This window comes from Hetaerina americana, unplaced genomic scaffold, assembly GCF_022747635.1.
Source record: "Hetaerina americana unplaced genomic scaffold, ioHetAmer1.1.p SCAF_8, whole genome shotgun sequence".
NCBI classification, from domain to species: domain Eukaryota; kingdom Metazoa; phylum Arthropoda; class Insecta; order Odonata; family Calopterygidae; genus Hetaerina; species Hetaerina americana.
The window spans coordinates 6,643,399-6,663,171 of record NW_027287427.1 but is presented as its reverse complement, the minus strand read 5'-3'; the positions used below and the strand labels follow the sequence as shown (position 1 = coordinate 6,663,171).

Genomic DNA, 19,773 nt, shown 5'->3' with positions numbered 1-19,773 from the left:
ATTTTTGTGGTAGTGTTTGAAAAAATGAATTAATTACGAGGGTAGGCTCTAAAGTAATGTACACATGCTGGGAGAGCGCGAACGAAAACAAATAGCAAGATCGTGAATAAAGAACATTAAAGTACATGTTTATTTTTCAACATAGTCACCGTTAAGGCTGACACACATTTCTCTCAACGTGTAACAATTGTTTCATTCCTTCACTGAAAAACTCTTCCGACTTTTCTCGTATCCAGGACTTGACAGCTGCCTTCACCTCATCGTCCGAGGTGTAATGATTACCCTTGAGGTGTCTCTTGGTTTGAAGAAACATAAAAATCGCAAGGCGCGAGATCGGGGAAATGATGACGGTTTGGAATCGGTTCAAATTTAAGGTGTCGCAGTTGTGGAGGGGTACCCATCGTGCACAGATTTTACGGTATCCCAATTGTTCAATAATGAAGCCGACACGTTCCTTAGATATTCCGATATGGTTTGCGATATGCTTTTGAATGATTCGTCGATCATTTTAAATCAAATCTTCGACGAGTTTGCGGTGTTTATCGTCTGTGGCAGTGATCGGACGTCCGCTGCGTGTTTCATCAACAATTATGGCTTCACCAGGCTCGTTACCACGAAATTTTACTACCCATTTATTTACATTAGACCTAACAACAGCATCGTCACTATAAACTGCCTTTAAACGACGATAAATCTCAGTAGGAGTCCCTTTTTCAGCGGTTAAATTTTCGATAACAGCACGCTGTTTAACTCGCGTTGACATTGCACTAGAACACGTCTCCATACTTGCACATCTCGAAATACACTAGATGAATGTAAAGACCTCAAACCTGCGCGTGCGTATTGAGGGGGAATGTTACTTCCACATCCCAGCAAGAATGATTCTGAAGGTCATTTTTTTGTTGTCTATAAGTATGTGTGAATTAGTTTTAGCCTACCCTCGTAGCTTGGAAAAGTACGTGTCAGTAGGATGAAAAATGTTTAGCTTCACTTTAGATAAGGTGATGGATAAGGGACGTAGGTTAACTGTGAAGAAATCTCTGATAATCTAATTGGAATCACCATAAGCAACCACTCCTTTTTCATGACACCTTTTGTGGCATTGTACTCAATGGATTTGAAAATTGGACCTTGAGAAAAGAAAATGTGATTATACTGCAGGTTTAATCAATTTATGAAAGGAATTCGTTTTGCGTGCATTTATTTACATATAAATTATATGGCAAAGTTATTCAGATTTAAAGGGTTGCGATTTAACCGTGCAAAATGACTGAAATACCGTGAAACGAGTCAACCGAAGAGATGGTCATCATTGGTGAAGAATGCGCCAAAATAGCAAAGAATTTTACGACAGATGATCTCCCATAATTTCATTCCACTTTTTCGTTTTGGGTCAGTAGATTTTATAACTGCACCAACAATAATGTTACACTGAAGCTTTTGAATCTTTTGGTGATATTTTTTAAGAATCGGAATCAATGGACATTTGTTTACCGCGCGTCTTATTACTGTGAGTAATAAAAAACTAATCGAAGGTCAAGAAATTGCTTCACGCGGATCTATCTTTCCTTCCGCCTTATGCCCTCCGTCGGCATTCAGTGTCATCAGAGGATGATTCCGAGGTTGATCCTTACGTCGATTGAAAAATAAATTTCAGATATTCCGATTTGGGGGAAGTCAAAGTCTCAGAATGAATGCAAGGTGACGTGGAGTTTCGGAAGAATGATTGCAGAGGTGGGGTGTTGTGAAGTTGATGGGGGAGTGGTGAAAAAAAAACAGGGGAAAGAAGAAGAGATGTGTGAAGGGGAGCTGAGAAGGAGGTTGGACGTGGGCTGACGGTGAGTTGGACGGATCTGGGTACACGGGAAGATAGGGGGGGGGGGGGAGCGGGATGAAGGAATATGGGGGAGATAACGAAGGCAGCGTTGATTTTCCGTAGTTTTGGTACGCCGACGCGCTTGAATTCCTGCCTAGTGCAGTCATAGGCATCAGAAAATGAGAGGAGGGAAGTGAAGGAGGAGATAAACCGAATGCCGCACCTCGTAATGTGCAATGCCCCAGTTGTCTTTTTCGTAAGAGTGCCGCTACTCGATGGGGATTGGAGGCGATCGAGTGGAGACGGGAAAATGGCGATCGGATGGTTTTGCAATTGCCTGATGGCCTCCTTGCCCACAGGATTCATCTCGTGAAGATATCAAGTGTGACAGTCTCATTTCCTTTCATCAAGACCAAAATGTACATTTGTGAAGCGTATGCAAAGGCCATTTCCATATTTGTCCAAAAATTGCATAAGCCGTCGATGGTTTATCAGTCACTTCGTTTCATTTTGCCTCGGATTGGCTTATCTTCATTGCGATTTAATGGTAGAATCGATACTTTTATTTGAGCAATTTTTAAAATGAATTGAAAAACTTCTCGTAATGTTGCCGAAATTAACGACAACGTAATCATGATTTGACAACATATTACATACACAATACAATTTTTTGCTCAAAATACTTGCAAAAATAAGTCAACCTGCGTCACTCTTACTATTTGTATTAGCATGGCATTCTAATAAAAACCCCATCACTCGTGGAGGATGTCGCTTTGCAATGCCATAATATACCTTGTAATGTTAATAGCTCCTCTGTCACAATATAGAAATAGAAGTTCTCAATGAACTGAAAGAACGGATATATCGATTGATGACCATCTATAGCTAGAAAAATCTGTAATATTTATCTCTTTAGATTTTAATTACGGAATGCTTCCATCTCAACTTTGAATCTCTTGCATACTTCGAGAATAAAATAAGGCTTCAATACCACGTACGCATATGCGTCAATGTAGAAGGATGGACTGAATTAAAGTCTTTACTGTAGAACGTTAATTGCGAAGTTAGCGACACACGTGCAGTGAAACCCTGGATCAATTTGCAAATATTTAATGCAGGTTTTAATGTTTCTTGATGGAGCAATCCTTGAATGTGAACATCTCCGCTTAAATGGGTCAAGGGCGTCGAGAAAACAACTATCATTCCTGGAAAGCCACGGATGCCAGTCAACTGCCACATTTTCTTCCATTTTATGCAAAACTGAGTTCTTTTTAATCCCTAATTCGCTCTCACGGGGCAAAAAGGATTGGGAGGGATTTCTTTCGGTCAAAAACGGAGTTCACTTGTCGGCTGGAAAGAAAAACCTGAAGCCTTAAGGCATACGAAATCTTTTAGAAAATCGATGTAAATCCCCAATGGGATTAAGGCAAACCCGTGCATGACTAAGTGATTTCCCTCGTTTCTTCATTCACTTCCTTCACAACAGATCCGAAAGAATAGTCTCCCGCGGTGTGAACGAGGCAAAATAAAACACGAGCACCTCAGCTGTGCGGATTCCGTTGTTATCACGACGGGATATTTATAGGGATTAAGGAGCGAACGTGAGGGGATGAGAGAATGTATGTATATACATGCGGGGATGCCGCGAGTGCTGAAGAATGGGTGTGGGAGAGGAGAGGGAAGTGAGGAGACTTAATTCCCTCCCGGGGCCTGTTTATATTCTTCCCCGCGAGGAACGGACGCGCGGGGCTCCGGCTTGTACCGGAAGGAGGCGCAGGGAAGCACACAAAGGCGCCCTCCGCGGCTACAACGACCAACACAACAACACACGTCATCCCTCGCGCTCCTTTTACCCATGGCGTTCTTTTGTTTTCCTCCCCCACTATTGTTTCTCATTCCATCCGCCACTCCACCTTTCCTGAACACGTGCGTGCGGCCGGATAGTAGGGGGGGAGGGTAGTCGGCAGCAAGGGCACATTCAACTATGGAACCCTGTAAACAGAAGAGTCAAGACATTCCATTGTCAAATGACTCCTGATTAGGCGTATGGCGGGCGCCTGTGTGCACTCGATGTGGCGCTGAAGTCGAGGCCGTTTGTCCCCGGAGTCCCGTAGTAAACGATGTAATAATGTACATGCGATCAGTTAAGATTAATTTGCTTGTATTTGATTATTGCCAACAGTGGTTGCAATCGGACTTCCATTAAATGGTCGCATGACTTCCGTTGATACTGCTGTGTACTGTATTAATGCCATCAAGTAGTTAATATCAAGACTTGGTGAAAACCTTTTAAGTTGTCAGAACAAAAGGCATCTGAGATATTAAAATTTTACCCTTCGTTTACTTCTTTTTAAAGATATAGGATATTTTTAGAGAGGGGGTATACAAGAGGTAACGTGACTGCCTGTCGTCGCTAGTTTGATTCCCGTTGTTAGTGTTTTTTCGGAACGAGGCAACCACATATTAACAGAATACAATAATGGTACTTCGGAACGAGGCAATGGGAAAAAAACAGATCCCTGAACCCATAATGAAAGGTAGCAGTTTCACCATTAGGCACTGGTGGTGTAGACCAAGAGGGCCGAGCCGGCATCAGCTGTGGGCAAGAGTGTAGTTCACAGTATCGGCTGCAGTACTGCGATGTGGAAGGCAACGGGAAACCACCACATTTTTCTCCCTAGAATATGCAGCCTTGTCTTGCATTAAAAAACAGTAGAATGGAATGATATATGCGGCATCAAACCAGTTCTTGATTTGAAATACCGATGATAAGGATATGGTGACGAAATCTCTACAAGTATTCATTGATAATAGATGTCACAGTTTCAACACTGGAAAACAACGAGGTCGGATAATTTCGCAAACGACGATCAGTATTTTTAGGTGTTTTCAGTCGTCAATGAGATGTGAATTGGTTGCGAATAATACTAATAATAAATGAGAGATTTTTGATTAAAAATATGATTGTGGAAGTAAGGAGATAATATTTAACCCATGAGTACATTGATAAGCATACAGTTTGTGAGTAAATATACCGAAATGATTATTCAAGTCAAATAGGTCGTGCTTGAAAGGACGCAATAAGCAATAAAGTAAGGTTTACAATAATAGAATTTTAACTATAGCAAAATAATTCTAGCCTGAGGGTTAACTGCAGCTATGCAATAATACCGTATGTCATGGAATTCTATTGATGACATGGACTTAAATATCCTATATGCTTACAAGCCAGAAATAACAATTACACTAATTTCTATGTTTTTGCATGCAAAGAAATAATAATTTAAGGATAAATCATATGCCCACATCTATTGTTAAACATAGGCGAATTTAATACAGCCTTAGAAAGTCTAAATGAATGATCCAAGTTTTTTTAGGAGTCTCAAAACCAACCAGGACGTCTAGAACGGAGAACTTGTGTAAATGTACCATCGCACATTGAAAAGAGTAAGTGTTCATTATATAAGTCATGAAGACCAAAAGAAGGAATTCAGAAACACGTGGCCTTCAGCTTGCTGGGAATTAATTCAAAAGCATAAATGAAATCTAAAGGACAAATACAGTCATGATTCATGAACTAAAACACTGATTAAACCATGGCGTACATCCGTCCAATTACCGATTGATAACATGAAATCAACACAACGTTTCAAAGGAAATATTTTATGTCACCTGCAAATTTGCACAATTAGGGCAACAGGCATCAGAGATCATACCAGCCATGAAATTATATTTTACTGATATTTACACAGCAAACTGTTATCTTTCACGGATACGGATAGTTTCAGATCTAGTTTAAAAGCTTGCATGAAAATGTTTTGAATGACCCAATGACATATTTTGCTTAAACGATTCGCGCATGCTGTCGACTACAATTTCACTCCTTAAATGAGTACCAGTCACGATAAAGAACATACACGACAATCAAAATAAAACGATAGGTATATATTATATATATATATATATATATATATATATATATATATATATATATATATATATATATATATATATATATGCATGGGTGGTCTGAAAAGTTTCCGACCCCAAACATTTCAGAAAATTGTCTTGTATCTTTGTTAAGCCGGAAACTTTTCAGACCACCCTCGTATATGTATGCGCATCCGAGTTTCGGTGACGTAAATAAAGTTTTTCATTGTTTTTATGCCTTTACTCCACTTGTATGAACACATCAAGTCACAACAATATTTTGATCATTTTGATCTGAATATCACTTTAGTCTGCGGACCACAAAAGAGTGAATTTAGGAATAATTCAACCAAAAAGTAGTCTAACACACTAGGGATCACATTCGTAATCATCTTAGCAGCGTATCAAGAATATCGGCATCATACACATCAGCGCCATCAACTCGGAACTACTTAATTTGCGACCAAAGCGCTGTCAGTTTTCATCCCAAAGCGCCGCGGCCTGCTCTGATAGTCTCCACCCCCGCCCCAACACCCCCCCCCACTATTTACAGCCCCCATGCGTTCATCCCCTACGACTATGCACGTACTCACCATGGCGGCGGCGGAGTCGTCTTTTGTTTCAGGCCTCCTCCCTTCTTTAACCCGCGGCGGCGATCCAGCACAAGCGCCCCCCTGCGGAACACTGCCTTCGCCGCGCGCCGCTCCCGGCCCGCTCGGCAACCAGACTCGCTCCCCTCTCTCTCCCTCCCTCCTCCTCTACCCCTCTCCCTCCTTCCTCCTCCCCCCCTCTCCCTCCTTCCTCCTCCCCCTCCGACCTCTCCCATCATCCACTACGCCTTCTTCTTTCCCTACCCACCCACCTCTCCTTCCACCTCCATCCTCCTCTCCTCTTCCTTCATTCCTCTCTCTCTCTCTCTCATTCTTATCCGCCCTCGCTTCCCCCAAAACCCAGTTCGACACCTCCGCGAGTCGCCAATTCGGGCGACAGATGGCAGCACCTTCGCATCCCCCGCCCCAATGCATGTGTGTGTGTGTGTGTGGGCGGGTGGGAGGACTCTCGCGAGTGTTTTCGGTGTTGGACGACGACGAATAAGGGTTGCGGAGGTTGGTCGGGTTGGGGTGGGGGCGGAGAGGGGGTGGTCGCATGGGTGTGGATCCCTTTCATGGGGAGTTGGGTGGCGCCAGGGAGATGGATGGGGTCAGCGCTGCGAAAGTACGGGCACGAGGATTCGTCAACATTTTATTGGAGAGGCGCCACTTAGCGGCATGGCTCAATGGCATGTAACTTTTATGTTATTTCTATCGCCAACTATTCGGAGGGGAGGGAAGCGAATCCGAGATCAGGAATGGATTGAAGAATTCTTCAACCTTTCACCCGGTTAAATTTGATTCACTTCGGAGTTCACACCAAGAAGCTGGTTTATTCATTTGAATTGTTATCCACAAGGTAAGAAGAAAAGATAACATTTATAGAATCGACGTATCGTAGGAAGATGGGGTCGTGCAATATTTTTAATGTTGCGATTGAATTTATCGTTGTTGAATAAAAAACGAGTTTGAAATCGCCATATTTTAAATTAAAATATTAATATATTATCATTTTATTTTTAATGTTATAGGGCTCCTCGAATTAGATTGGGTTGTCGCTTGAATAGTGATTATGGTCGACATGGGTATTCAGCATTCAATATTGGCAGAAGGAAATATTAGGAAACGGTTTTATAATTTTGGAAAAAATTCGTCTCCAAAGCCCAAGAATCGGAAATGGATTATAATAATGAAAATGGAAATATTAATCAACTATTTGGTTAGACAATTAAGATTCGTGAATTATTGAAAGTTTATCGAAGAAGGAATCTGAGGGCTGATAACAATTACGAATGACTTACGGGCTTCAGAAGAATGGCATATATTTTGAGCGCGGTAGTCATTGTGGCAACTTGATATGTATTTGTTCGCCATCTTATCACCTAAACAGTAAATTGGTGTAATTACACTCCATTGTTCCGTTAGTAGGGTGGGTTTAAGGAATAGTTAGATCGTTGGTACACTTGTACACGTATAGCTTTACATTTTGAAATGTACAGGCATCGGATTTCCTGCTTCAAATAAACTTCGACAGTGTTTGAATCGGTAGCTTCTACCTTCTCCTCGGAGATATGCATCTCTAATTAAAGATGAGTAATTATTAGCGGAGATGATTGAAATCACACGTAATTTACGTACATTACATCGAAAATGGTCCCCATTGTGGACACAGATTGGAAATTAAACCTCGATGAGAATATGACAGGTGCTAGAGTCACTAGGGTCGTATCAAAGAGAAAGCATTCACCATAATACGCATAAAGCAATGGAAGGCACTGGTTATGTGGGAAGATACTCATTTGAAGTGTTTAGATGGATACGGTAAATGAATGAGGTTATTAAAAGTTAATTTTTTTTAAACTTTCGCCTTGGGATCGAATGAAGTTCCGGATGCACCGAAAGGAAATGGAATAAAGGAACACCTCCCCATTTATGGAAAGCATTAAACGATATAATGAGCCGCTTGCTAAACATAAAGTTAATTGCATTCAAATTGACTCTCTCAGTACATATTTTGTGCTTGAGAAACATTTAACAATGTTTGTAAAAACGTAGTATTTATCATTATTATTATCTGTTTTTTAACTTCTACGAGAAAACCTAAGATGAGGCACATCATCTAAGGGCTTCCATCTCTCTCTGATGACGAGTAAAGCAACTGCGTGTGTGTTGTTCCATTGGAGGGAAAGAAAACTCCTAATAATGATATATAATACCGCAATCAACCTCACCACAAACACACCCAAATTTACATATAGATATATCTATATGTATTGTGAGTACATATATATATATATATATATATATTTATTTATTTATTAATATTATTATTTGGTAATTAACCGTTTAAGGTAGGTTCTTGGATGGACACAGTTACTTAATACATATTTTGTGATTCCTAACAAAATACAAAATCCAATATCCTACTCTACATCATGTCCCTCTTCATCTCTGAGTACTTTCTTCCTCCCTTCATCCCGCCCAACATCCCTATCCTGTTCCCTCCCTTTCCTCGTTTGCCTAACATTCTCCACTCAATTGCAGTCTTCAACATCCCGCTGCCGGTCAATACCCCTTTCATCCACTCTTCCGGCATTCATTGGATTTCTCCTAAAAAAACCCTGTCTTCAACCACCACTCCAAGTACTTCCTCATTTGTTTTCTTCTCTGTCCATTTCACCTTCTCCATTCTTCTCCACACACACATTTCAAAAACCTCAAATCTACGTCTATCCTCCTGCTTCAATGACCACGTTTCCGCGCCGTACATAGCTACGCTCCTTATCAAAATGTTTACGTCTTTTCTTAATATCCTTACTCAACGTCCCTGTCATTAACTCCCTCCTCCCTGTGAAAGCCTCTTTGCCAAGGGCAATTCTTCTCCTTACGTTCCTACTACTTTGACCGCGTTTGTCTAAAATACTTCCGAGATACGTAAACTGTTCTACCTGCTCTAATGTTTTGCCCTCCTATTTTAATCTTCAGCTTAGCTTTTTCTTTCTAGAAAATCACATAACCTTTGTTTTATTAACATTGATTTTCATCCAATACCTGTCGCACTGAATTTCCAATTCATGCAGCAATGCTTGCAACCCCGTGGCTGACTGACAAACTATAGCTTAGTCATCAGCCTGCCTAACAGATTTTACAAATTCCCCGCTCACTTTCATTCCTACCTCCAGTTCTTCCCATGCCTCTTTAATGATTTCCTCAAAATATGCGTTGAACAGCAACTGTGATAATGGGCAACCCTGCCTTACACCTCTTCCTAACACTGCCAATTCGGACTCCCGCATTCGCACTTGAGCAGTCAGAGCAATGTACAGGTTGCGGATTAGCCTCCTTTCCCTCCAATCTACTCATGTTTTCTTCAATATCCTCATTGGTTTTTCCAAATTTACTCCATAAAACACTTTTCCGAAATATGCGAAACAGGCAAATAGGTCCGGATTGCATTCCCTATTCCCCTCGATTAGTGATCTCATTACTGCAATGACATCAGGTGTACCGCTCCCCTTCCTAAACCCAAACTAATCATCCTCTAGGTAATCATTTGCCCTACTCTCTATCCTTTTTTTTATGATCCTGAGAACAACTTTAGCTGCGTGGGATATCAAACTTATTGTCCTGTAGTTCTCAAATGATGTACCCTTTACCTTTTTCGGAATAGGAACTAAAACAGATCTCACAAAGTCTTCCGGCCAGATTCCTTCCTCATAAATACTACAAATAAGCCCATATAGTCTTTTCCTCCCACATTTCCCTAAACATTTCAATAGTTCCGCGGGAATGTTACCCTACCCCACGGCCTTATTTAGTTTCATCTCCCTTAGTGCACTTTCTATCTCATTGCCTAGTATGCTTGCACCTAAGCTATCTTCCTCTACGTCATATCCTTTTTCTATGTCTAACTTTTTTGGTCCAAGTTCTTTACAATACAGTTCTTCTATATACTCCTTCCATCTCTCATGGATCTTTCCTGTGTCGAGTATTATCTTACCCGCCTTATCTCTAACCTTTAGCATAGATCCTTTCGAACGTCCCGAAGAGATTTAACTTTGCTATACAGCGCACCGATTTCACCCTTCCTTTGCAGGCTATCCATATCTTCGCACTGCGTCTTCCACCGTGCTTCTTTTGCTTTACTTGTTGCCCGCCTCAATTTATTGTTCAATTCTTTGTACTTCATTTTGCCTAATTCAGTATTTACATTCTTCCATTTTCGCCGCTCATCCATCTTTGTAATCATCTCATCCATGATCCATGGTTTCCTAGTCCATTTCGCGTTAGACATAGAAAAAGAATGTGACGTAGAGGAAGATAGCTTAGGTGTAGGCAAAATATACTGGTAGAAAATCTTATGAAATAAAATTAAATCTTTACTTTGGCTAAAGTTTATCTGTGTAAAGGTCTCAATCATTCTACATACATTAATTGCTAATTTTATTATTCTTTGTTAGCTCTTCCTTCGACTCCTTCGGACCTAAGCATATGTCTTTCTTATTTGCAGTCCTTTCTTTATCTGGTTCCCTGTTGAGGGAAACTATATTGACGTCCAACAAGTTGAGATATTTGATCACTTTACCTGAAAGTGGAGACATTTTTTCTGAATAATTTGATTTGTCAGGTATCAAATTATTATTCATGTTTACCGTTGCACGTTTATACTTGTTCTAGGTGTCATAAAATTGGTCCTGCAGAGAAAAATTTGATAGTGATCCGGGATTAGAATGGGACGTAGACGAAGGAAGAGATCGTGATGAGTTAGGGAATTACGGTCTAGGAACAAGGAATGACCGCGGGGAGAAAGCAATTGAGTTATGTAGGAGATAGTGGTTAATCATCACCAACAGTTGGTTTAGACACTATAATAGGTTTAGATGTATATAGAAAATGCCAGGTGACTCAAAAAGATAAGTTTATAAATTTTTATTTAATTTATAAATTCTGCTCTTTTGCACCCTGCAGAGAGTTCGTTCAACCGTAAGAATGTTTCCTTTCCTTCCTCTTTCCCTTGGTTGGACTTCCATGTATAGATCTGCACCATATGTGTGTCCGTTGGTTACTCCTAACTTGATAATTTGCTCCATCTTGTGATTCCACCTTCAGAACACATCTTGTATTTCACGTTCTGATCAATGCAATGATCATTTATAAAACTTCCGATTATGTCCTGAGTATGAGTATTATATTTGAATATTTGGCTGTAGTATTCACAGGCCATTTTATTTATTTTTCAACTTATTTATCTGATTCTTGTGCGACGATCTATGTCTTGGGACACTTATTTATAGGGTCATATATTTGAGGGCCCTAACCACCGATGTAGGAAAAGGTGTTTCGTATAAAACTAAATAAAAAACCATAAACACAGTAATCAACCTGACGGTCGGTTTGGTAGGTGATGGTAGAGATCACCCAGTACCAAGCCCGGCGGCGTGTGGAATCATGGTAGGGGGACAATTTCCTTTCCCTATGCCGGTTATGGTCTCCCAGGAAGATCTGGTACCCGAAAAATCACATAGTATGGGGGAATCAGCAGGTACCCGGAGTGCCTTGCCCGAGAATCGAACCCGAGACCCTCCGATCGGTAGTCAACGCTCTACCCCCTGGACTACCGTGACCTGTTAAAAACATTAATAATAAATTAAAAATTGTTCTGTTTCCTAATGTAACCTACTAAGTACACTTTCATGACAATTCACAAATTTGTGGTACTAAACTTTCAGAAGGGAGATCAAAATTTAAATCTGTGGAAGGCCTCTGAGGCAGACGGCAAATTCTTTGAAATGTGGTATTTTTTTCTGGCGTTCAGGACCTTCGTTGGATACGTAAGGTAAATCTCCTGGTTTATGATGCCCTATTTTGTCACTGTCTCTGTGAGTACCCCAAGGGCAAGACGGATAATTTTCTTTCATTTCTTGCCTTGCTTACTATATTTTACTTACCCTTACGGAGAAGTCTGCAGCAGAAGTTGAGAATCTGGAAAATTAAATAAATCCTCGTCATTAGTTCATAATCCAAGAATTTCTGTTGAGGGCTTCCACTCTTCATTAAATCCTTAGCCGAGCTAATACTTTAATACTTTTGCTTCTTAACCGCTCTCAACTCTGCCCTGCCTAAATTCCCCCAATATATGTTTTCCTTGGGCCCAACTTAAAAATTCTTCGCCAAAATTTTCTCATCCATTTTCTCCCTTACGAGTTCATTTCGTCTTATATTATATTAATTTACCTTCTTTTTTATTTTCCAAATTACCTTACACAGTTTTTTCCCTTCTACTCATGTATATATTTTTCCTTATTTCTCATGTTTTTATCTTTTTGTCATTCAAACGTGAGGCCCTTGGCTATTCATGAAAGATTGTAATCATCTTCGATATGATTCTGATATTTCAAGATTTCTATTTATGAGTTTTCTTTGGGTGTTTTGGCCACAATGTTACATAAGTGTTTTTTTCATAGCGCTTCCTTGGTTTCAAGAATGCTTTAAGCCCAGTGGTTGCTTCCTGTCGATGAGATTTTTCATTTTTTTCAGTCCATCCTGGATCGCACGCCCTTGAAGTAGTTCCATCCCACATATTTTCATCCTCGAGGTGTATCTTTGTGCTACCATGTTCTATTGTCTCTCCTCATAAAATTCAGCTGCCCCGTACTGGGCATTAGGCGTTTTCATTTTCCTGTTTGTTTTGTTTATGCGCTTTTGTTTTAAATTTTACACTTTCATTTTATTCCTGTACTGCTGAATAATTGCAACCTGTATCGAGATAACTAATTTTTTTTGATTCCTAAACCAACAAAACTACGGGTGTTATGAAACAAATAGTTCTGATTCGCTTTTTTCTTTAGAATTTCTTTCATTTTTATCGCTTTCGCAATTCCTTCATATTTGGGTGCATTTATTAATATTGGTACCTCATTGTCTACATCCTCTTTATTTTTCTTCTGGGAGTCCAACGTTAACTTTTATGGAAGCTCCATTTGATTTCTGAGAAGAGTGGATATAATTCTTTTGGTTTTTTTCACCTTATCTATTTTTATTGAATATTATCTTCTACTTGGTTTGACATGTGAATAAATAAAACATTTAATCAAGCTCGCGTTCATAAATACGTGAAATTGAAGTTTATTTTTTTATAGTAATCTTTCTACTAATGCACGGGGCTAGTGCAAACTATTCTCAAGTATTCGGGTGATGATTGAATGGGAAAGTATTCTTACATACTACGGTAGATGACTATCTTTCATTGAGCTGCGAAGTATTTATTTATAGATTGATATTAAAATATATTATGCGTGTGATAAATTTGATTTTAATATCGAATATACAAGGTATGATCAGAAATGACCGGACTGATTTTATTCTGTGCAAACCGTTCAACGGATTGAAACGAAACACCGTGCACTGGTCTCTGGCGACACATCTGGCTATGCATCTGGCGACACATCTGACGAATAAAACGAGATGTACTTTTTACGTCGAGCCTTTACGCAGCAGCAGCGGTACGTGTCTTAACCTGTTCGTCGCCGCGTGCAACGTCAGCAATGAAGGAGCTAGAGGAACTGCGTGTGTGCGTGAAAATTTGTTTCAAACTTGGCAAAAGTGCTACATTTGGAATGATTCAGCAAGCCTTTATCAATGAAGCAATGAGTCGAAGCCAGTATTTTGAGTGGTGCAGTCGTTTTAAATCGGGCAGAACCTCGACAGATGAGGATTCGCGAACGGGGCGGCCTTCCACTTCGACAGACCTCAACCATGTCAATTTGGTGAAGGACTTGGTGCGGGCAAACTTGGCGCCGTTCGACTGTTGTGGAGATAGCCGAGGAAGGGAGCATTAGTTTTGGATCCTGTCAGCAATTCTGACAGACATTTTGGGCATGACGCGCGTCGCATCAAAATTGGTCCCTGACTGATGAACACAGACAAAAACGTATGGACATTTTTCAGGAACTCCAGGATCAAGCAAATGCCGACCCAGAGTTTCTTAAAACCTTCTTTTTGTTTCCAAAGTTAAAATCAACCTTGAAAGGGCGCCGATTCGACTCTATTGCGGACATTAAAACTAATTGTTCGGCGGACCTGAAGAGGATCCCTAAGGTGGCTTACCAGGCAGGGTTTGAGAGCTGGAAGAAACGTTGGCAAAGGTGTGTCGTCAGCCAAGGCATGTACTTTGAGGGTGACAAGTTCGATGTATCCGGAGAAATAAACAAGTTATAAAATCATTCCTGTCTTTTTTTGACCACATCTTGTACTCGTAGTGTTAGAAAATTAGGGGTCTCTCATACAATAGAATTCACCAATGATGTCGTGGGCAATTATGAATGGTTGATTGTGTAATGTAAAGTGATTTTTGAATTTATACTTGGTCATGGAAAATTTACCCTTGTTCCGAGGTACTTGCTGCGGTAAATATTGCTTCTTTTAATTACATTTTTGATGGTCAATTATCCATAAGTTTTGGCTGTTCTAATAATCTCGAAATAAGAGTTTCATCTTCAATATGTGTGTCCAAATTATAACTGTTGTCGATAAATTATAAAAAGTGGTAGTCTTTATAATTTCGCCTGCTCTCATACAGTTCATAGATCTCCCCCAGCTGTTTACTCCATGGGGTCATAGATCTCCCCGAATTACTCACACCATCTTGACCGCCAGAGTCGTCGACTTCTCCCCCTCTCCCCCCTGGCCTACTGCACCATGGCCTGCTCTAGTTCCTCGATTAAAAACCATTTCCTCCTGGCGCTTTGGTTTCCACCAATAATATATGAAAGTGCTCAGTTGATTGCCACATCTGCCGATGACAGCAGCCAGGAAGCCCGGTTCGCGTCGCTTCAAGAAATAAATGGAGTGTGAAATTATTTTTTTGGGCCGTTGATTATCGCACCCCAAGAAGTTCATACTCGAACGAATGAGTTTCCAGAGGCGTAACAATTTGTCGTTTGAGTTCGCCTCTGATAACAGTTTGGGCTGCATTTAAAATGGAAAATGGCGGAGGTTACGCGGGGTGCGGGGGAGGAATGCATGAAATGGGACAGTAGGAAAACCTCGAGCAGGAGCAGGTTTTTTTGTGGGGATGGGGGCGTCATTCTATGATGGGAACGCGCTGTATGCAGGATGCATTATAGTTTTTTATGTTTTATATTTTTTTACAGTGTGGTCTCCGAAGCAACGAACAACTTACATGCACTACATTACTCGTGCATTACCCAGACCCTCACCTGACACCTGAGAATAAGGATGTCGCCTGATATATTAATTGACATTTTCAGGCACCTTCACGATTTACCCAGTGTTGAATTTTATAAATATAAACTTCGTAGGTTACTAATATGATATTCTTGTTCAATAAAATACACCAATAAACATCCAAATCAGAACTATCCCAGTGTCTGTCATTGGCTCATATTTAGTAATAAAATTTCAAATATTTTAAAAATACGTTTTTTAGATTAATTACTGGAATGGATAATATATTCAGCTCAAGAAACACTCTGCCAAAACTTTTCTAAAAAGGCGTATTTGCGTAAGTTAATTAACCCTGCTGAAAAAATGTGTGCGTTGCACTAAGTGTTTATCCGATCTATGTGAAACATGTAAATTGTTTCACTTTTTTGAAAACAGCATAGTAAAATACGAAGTGAATTAAGTTATAAAATTTTTGAAATTTACCTTATAGTATTTTCCAATCCCACCACTAGCCCCTAACAGTCTTCAGATTGAAGCTTCCATTTGAATTTTATACCTATTAATAGGATGAAAAAACTAGATCAGAAATAACTGGATATAAGCATTATTGCTTTCATACTTTTTGTTACAGAAATAATTGATAGCTCTTTATTTCGCAGCAATTGCACCTTGCAATAGTTTGTGCGTGATATTTACGGAATTGTAAAACTATCGGGTTCATAGTTTAGGAAAAAAATATAATCATAAAAGTTTCAGTGAATTTGCAGCTTCTTCAATAGCCCAATGGTTACGTTAAATTAAATAAGAAGCAAGATCCAAGAATTATTCTTCTTAATTCTGGAAGTGTGTCAAACTCTAGTGTAGAGATGTTTTCCAGGATGGATAATAAAGAAACTTCTTGGAGCGATTAGGGTGAACTAAACTATTGAAGCACATGTATTCATTCATTCAGTAAAACATTTCTGAAGCTCACGGTAAAACCACATTCACCCAACTATTAGTTAGAAATATCCACCTCACAAAATAATAATACTGTTAAAATCTCACTACTGGTGATGGGTTATAGTTAATTTTTTGAAATTATCATTTGATCGTGTTGTAGGTTTATTTTTTCTTTCATTTTTTTCCTTAATATTTCGTACATCTGTATTGCTAATCGGTAATTTAATTTTAAATTATTTTCTCCTCTTTTTTGTGTGTACCGGTTCTCCTTTTGTTCCTCCTCTTATTCTTCATGCATTGTTTTATTTTTATTTTTTGACTTAGTAAATTATAACTATAGAATTATCCCTATGTAGGCTTTTGCAGGTTTTTCACTCTCCCACTCATATGTGGCTGTTTTCCTGCAGTGGGTTTTTCGTCGAGGATAAAAGCCTTATTCCTAACGTATTTCCCAAAATTTCGTATATCTTTTTACGCTACTTGTACTCGGGCATATATATTATAATTTGATTACCATTACCTCGTTCTTTTTTCTATTATTTAGCTCCAAAATGTAATTATATTTTCATTTAATGCATTTGTCGGTGGGTTAGATGGAAGAAGGAAATACCACAGTCTCATTCTCACCCGAATAAAGCCGAATTATTATTATTCATTTGATTAAATATTAAGTAAGCCATTCAGAGAAACATGCATTGTGTAAATGTTTCTCATTGATTCACACATCGCTATGAAATTGATTAAGGTGTTCGCTCATTCCTTAGAAATACTTTAGATATTCCGATTCTGGGTTTTAGGGCTTTTGGATATCTGTAAACGTCAGTGCCTCCCAGTCAGACCTGCAGGCCCACATTTCTAGCATTGTTACTAATATATCCGAAATACTGAACAGGGATGAAAAATCTCGAGTAGAAATAAGGCTTCTATGGTATGGTCGCGCATAAACCCATTAAATTGGCGTCGAGACAAAAAAACCCAACCCACATGGAACCACTTACCATGTGGAGCACGGTGGTGTTGGAAGACATCCGGGGGTTTGGATAGGATTTTTTTTCTTTTGTGTTTTCATTCCTCAATAACTTATTTCAGACAACATTTCAAGGATACATCGAAGGGAAAAGTTACAGAGGAAGGCCAAAGATAAACTGCGAGACTTAAACCATGAGATTCAACAGCATCAGGAGCCGTGGAGCAATTAAATGACTCACAGTTAGAATAGGAGAGCTAAGGGCTACAGACCTATCCTAGGATTAACAATTTCGATGATGGTGCACTCCTGACATTTTTTCCCCTCGGATAATGGCGACCCCTTGCGCGACCCCGATGATACATGCTTCGTTGAAATTTTCTTTCGGTGGTGTGGTTATAATCGTGATTGGTGGCAGCTGTCATGACCTTCCGTTCCGTCATGCTGAGTATGTGTTACTGATTGCGAATCCGAGTAAGTGCCCCCTGTTTACTTCCCTTACCTGACCTATTTCCATTTCTCCCAGCCTACATGCTGCATTGTTCTGGTCTCATTAGGTGTAGGATGCGTGATTGTGGATCTGTTGGTCCACAGCGTCCTAAAGCCGTTGCTTCTCGCACTAAATGTTAAACCATCCCTGGGTTACATGTGTGTTGGTTTGTTGACTGATAACGTGGGTTTAGATGCGTTGGCATCGTCACTGTGAGATATTATGGCATTGAGGATCAAGTGATGCTGATGAAAACGCAGAAATATTGATCTGATAATGAGAGAAAGTCGTCGACACCCACGTCGTGAAGGATATGGTTCAACATTGTTGTGGTTTTGTTAATGTTTGCGAAATTAAGAATTTCTTATAAAATTCCGCAAAATTAAAAAGATAACTTCCTAATTTCTTTCTGATTGTGGAGTTAAGTTTATGCCTCCCTCCTTTTTCCATTTTTTTGCAATCCCTCCATTTCATCCTCATTATTTTCTTCATTAGTTTTTTAATTTCCATTCCAGTTTGATTCGGTTTATTGTTGCATCTGGAGTTCTCGAGATTTTGATCTCAGTTATTCTTGGGCATAGATTATTACCTTTTTTAAGTTGAACTGAACAAGCGCTTGACCGATCAAAATATATCCTATTAGTTTGTAATAAGCTGTAGAAATTCATATTGAATTATATCTGCATTTGTAATTTTCTGCCAAAAATGCATTTGCGGTGCGATACTTGTACAATTCCATCAAAATCAGTTTTTCGTTCCACTCAAATGCTTCATCTGAAGCAACTCCAAGAGTACAAATGAAACTGGATAAAAAAATGAATGCGTAAAGCGAAGCGTGTAACATTTTAAACATTATATGGACGAGGGAGACGTGGGAGGGTAGAGTGTTGGGCTAGTGACTGGAAGGCCTTCATTCGATTCCTGTGAGTTATGGATTTTTTTTATTTGTATAAGACTTAAAAAGTCCGATATGGGGTTAGGAACATGCGTGAGTATAGCGATCTTTGGTTTGTTTTTAATTTTTATAGCTGTGTACTTGACAAGATTCACATAATCCTCAATTCCATGCCCAATATCCCAAACATCTAGTCGAAATTAGATTTTTGGATGGATAAGATCGTTATGTAATTCTACAGCAAAAATTGAAATGTAATTTAATGAGTATCGCGTATTTTCAACCCTTCTTCACTGGTCGTCACCATACGCATCTGGCTTCCGTCAACATGGCCGCAACCCTACTATATTTCCAATATTCAATTCCTTTTCTTGTCACCATGCCATTTTTCATAAGCAATCAACTACAGAATATGCATTTCAAAGGGATGATTGATATCAAAACACGTTGCATACACAAATGTATGCTTTTTGTAAAATGAATCAATAATAATGCCGTTAAACGGGGGTACAAGGTTTGTATAAAAAATATCGCTAGCAATTCTTTCCTTGCGCGTGAATGAAGTGCTGAATTCAAGCTATCGGTTAAGTGTGCGCATGTTTGCAAATCGTATTAGCATTAATAAGACGACAGTGCACACGCTGAAACTTTGGCATATCACTGAAAATTTGGCGATGCGGAAAGATCTCTCGCTTAACTCGTCCCAAACGTATTGGCGGGCGATCAAAAGCAGAGTCGAGTGTCTGTCTGCTTTCGAAGTTCTTCTGCAACGGCATCGCGACGAAGCCCCAACTCCCTTACAGTCCCGATATGATATAGCAGGAGACTATTATTTCCTGTTCCCAAAAGTGAAATCTCCCATGAAAGTACACCAGCATGCGACCCTAAGAGCGTCAAAGAAGCTTGCACGCGTATCCTTAAGGGCCTTCCGGTATCCGTATACCAGAGAACCTTCGA

The 19,773-nt window shown here is 39.7% G+C and overlaps 1 protein-coding gene across 1 annotated transcript in view; it reads right to left on the bottom strand.

Moving 5' to 3' along the window:
* Gycbeta100B (guanylate cyclase soluble subunit beta-1-like) overlaps positions 1–6,448 on the bottom strand; it is a 148,385-nt gene extending 141,937 nt beyond the window's left edge. The window contains exon 1 of the mRNA XM_071596501.1: positions 6,340–6,448. Coding sequence (XP_071452602.1) covers positions 6,340–6,342 — 3 coding nt within the window. The 5' untranslated portion in view covers positions 6,343–6,448. The remainder of the gene's footprint in view (positions 1–6,339) is intronic.
* Between the last annotated feature and the right edge of the window lie 13,325 nt (positions 6,449–19,773).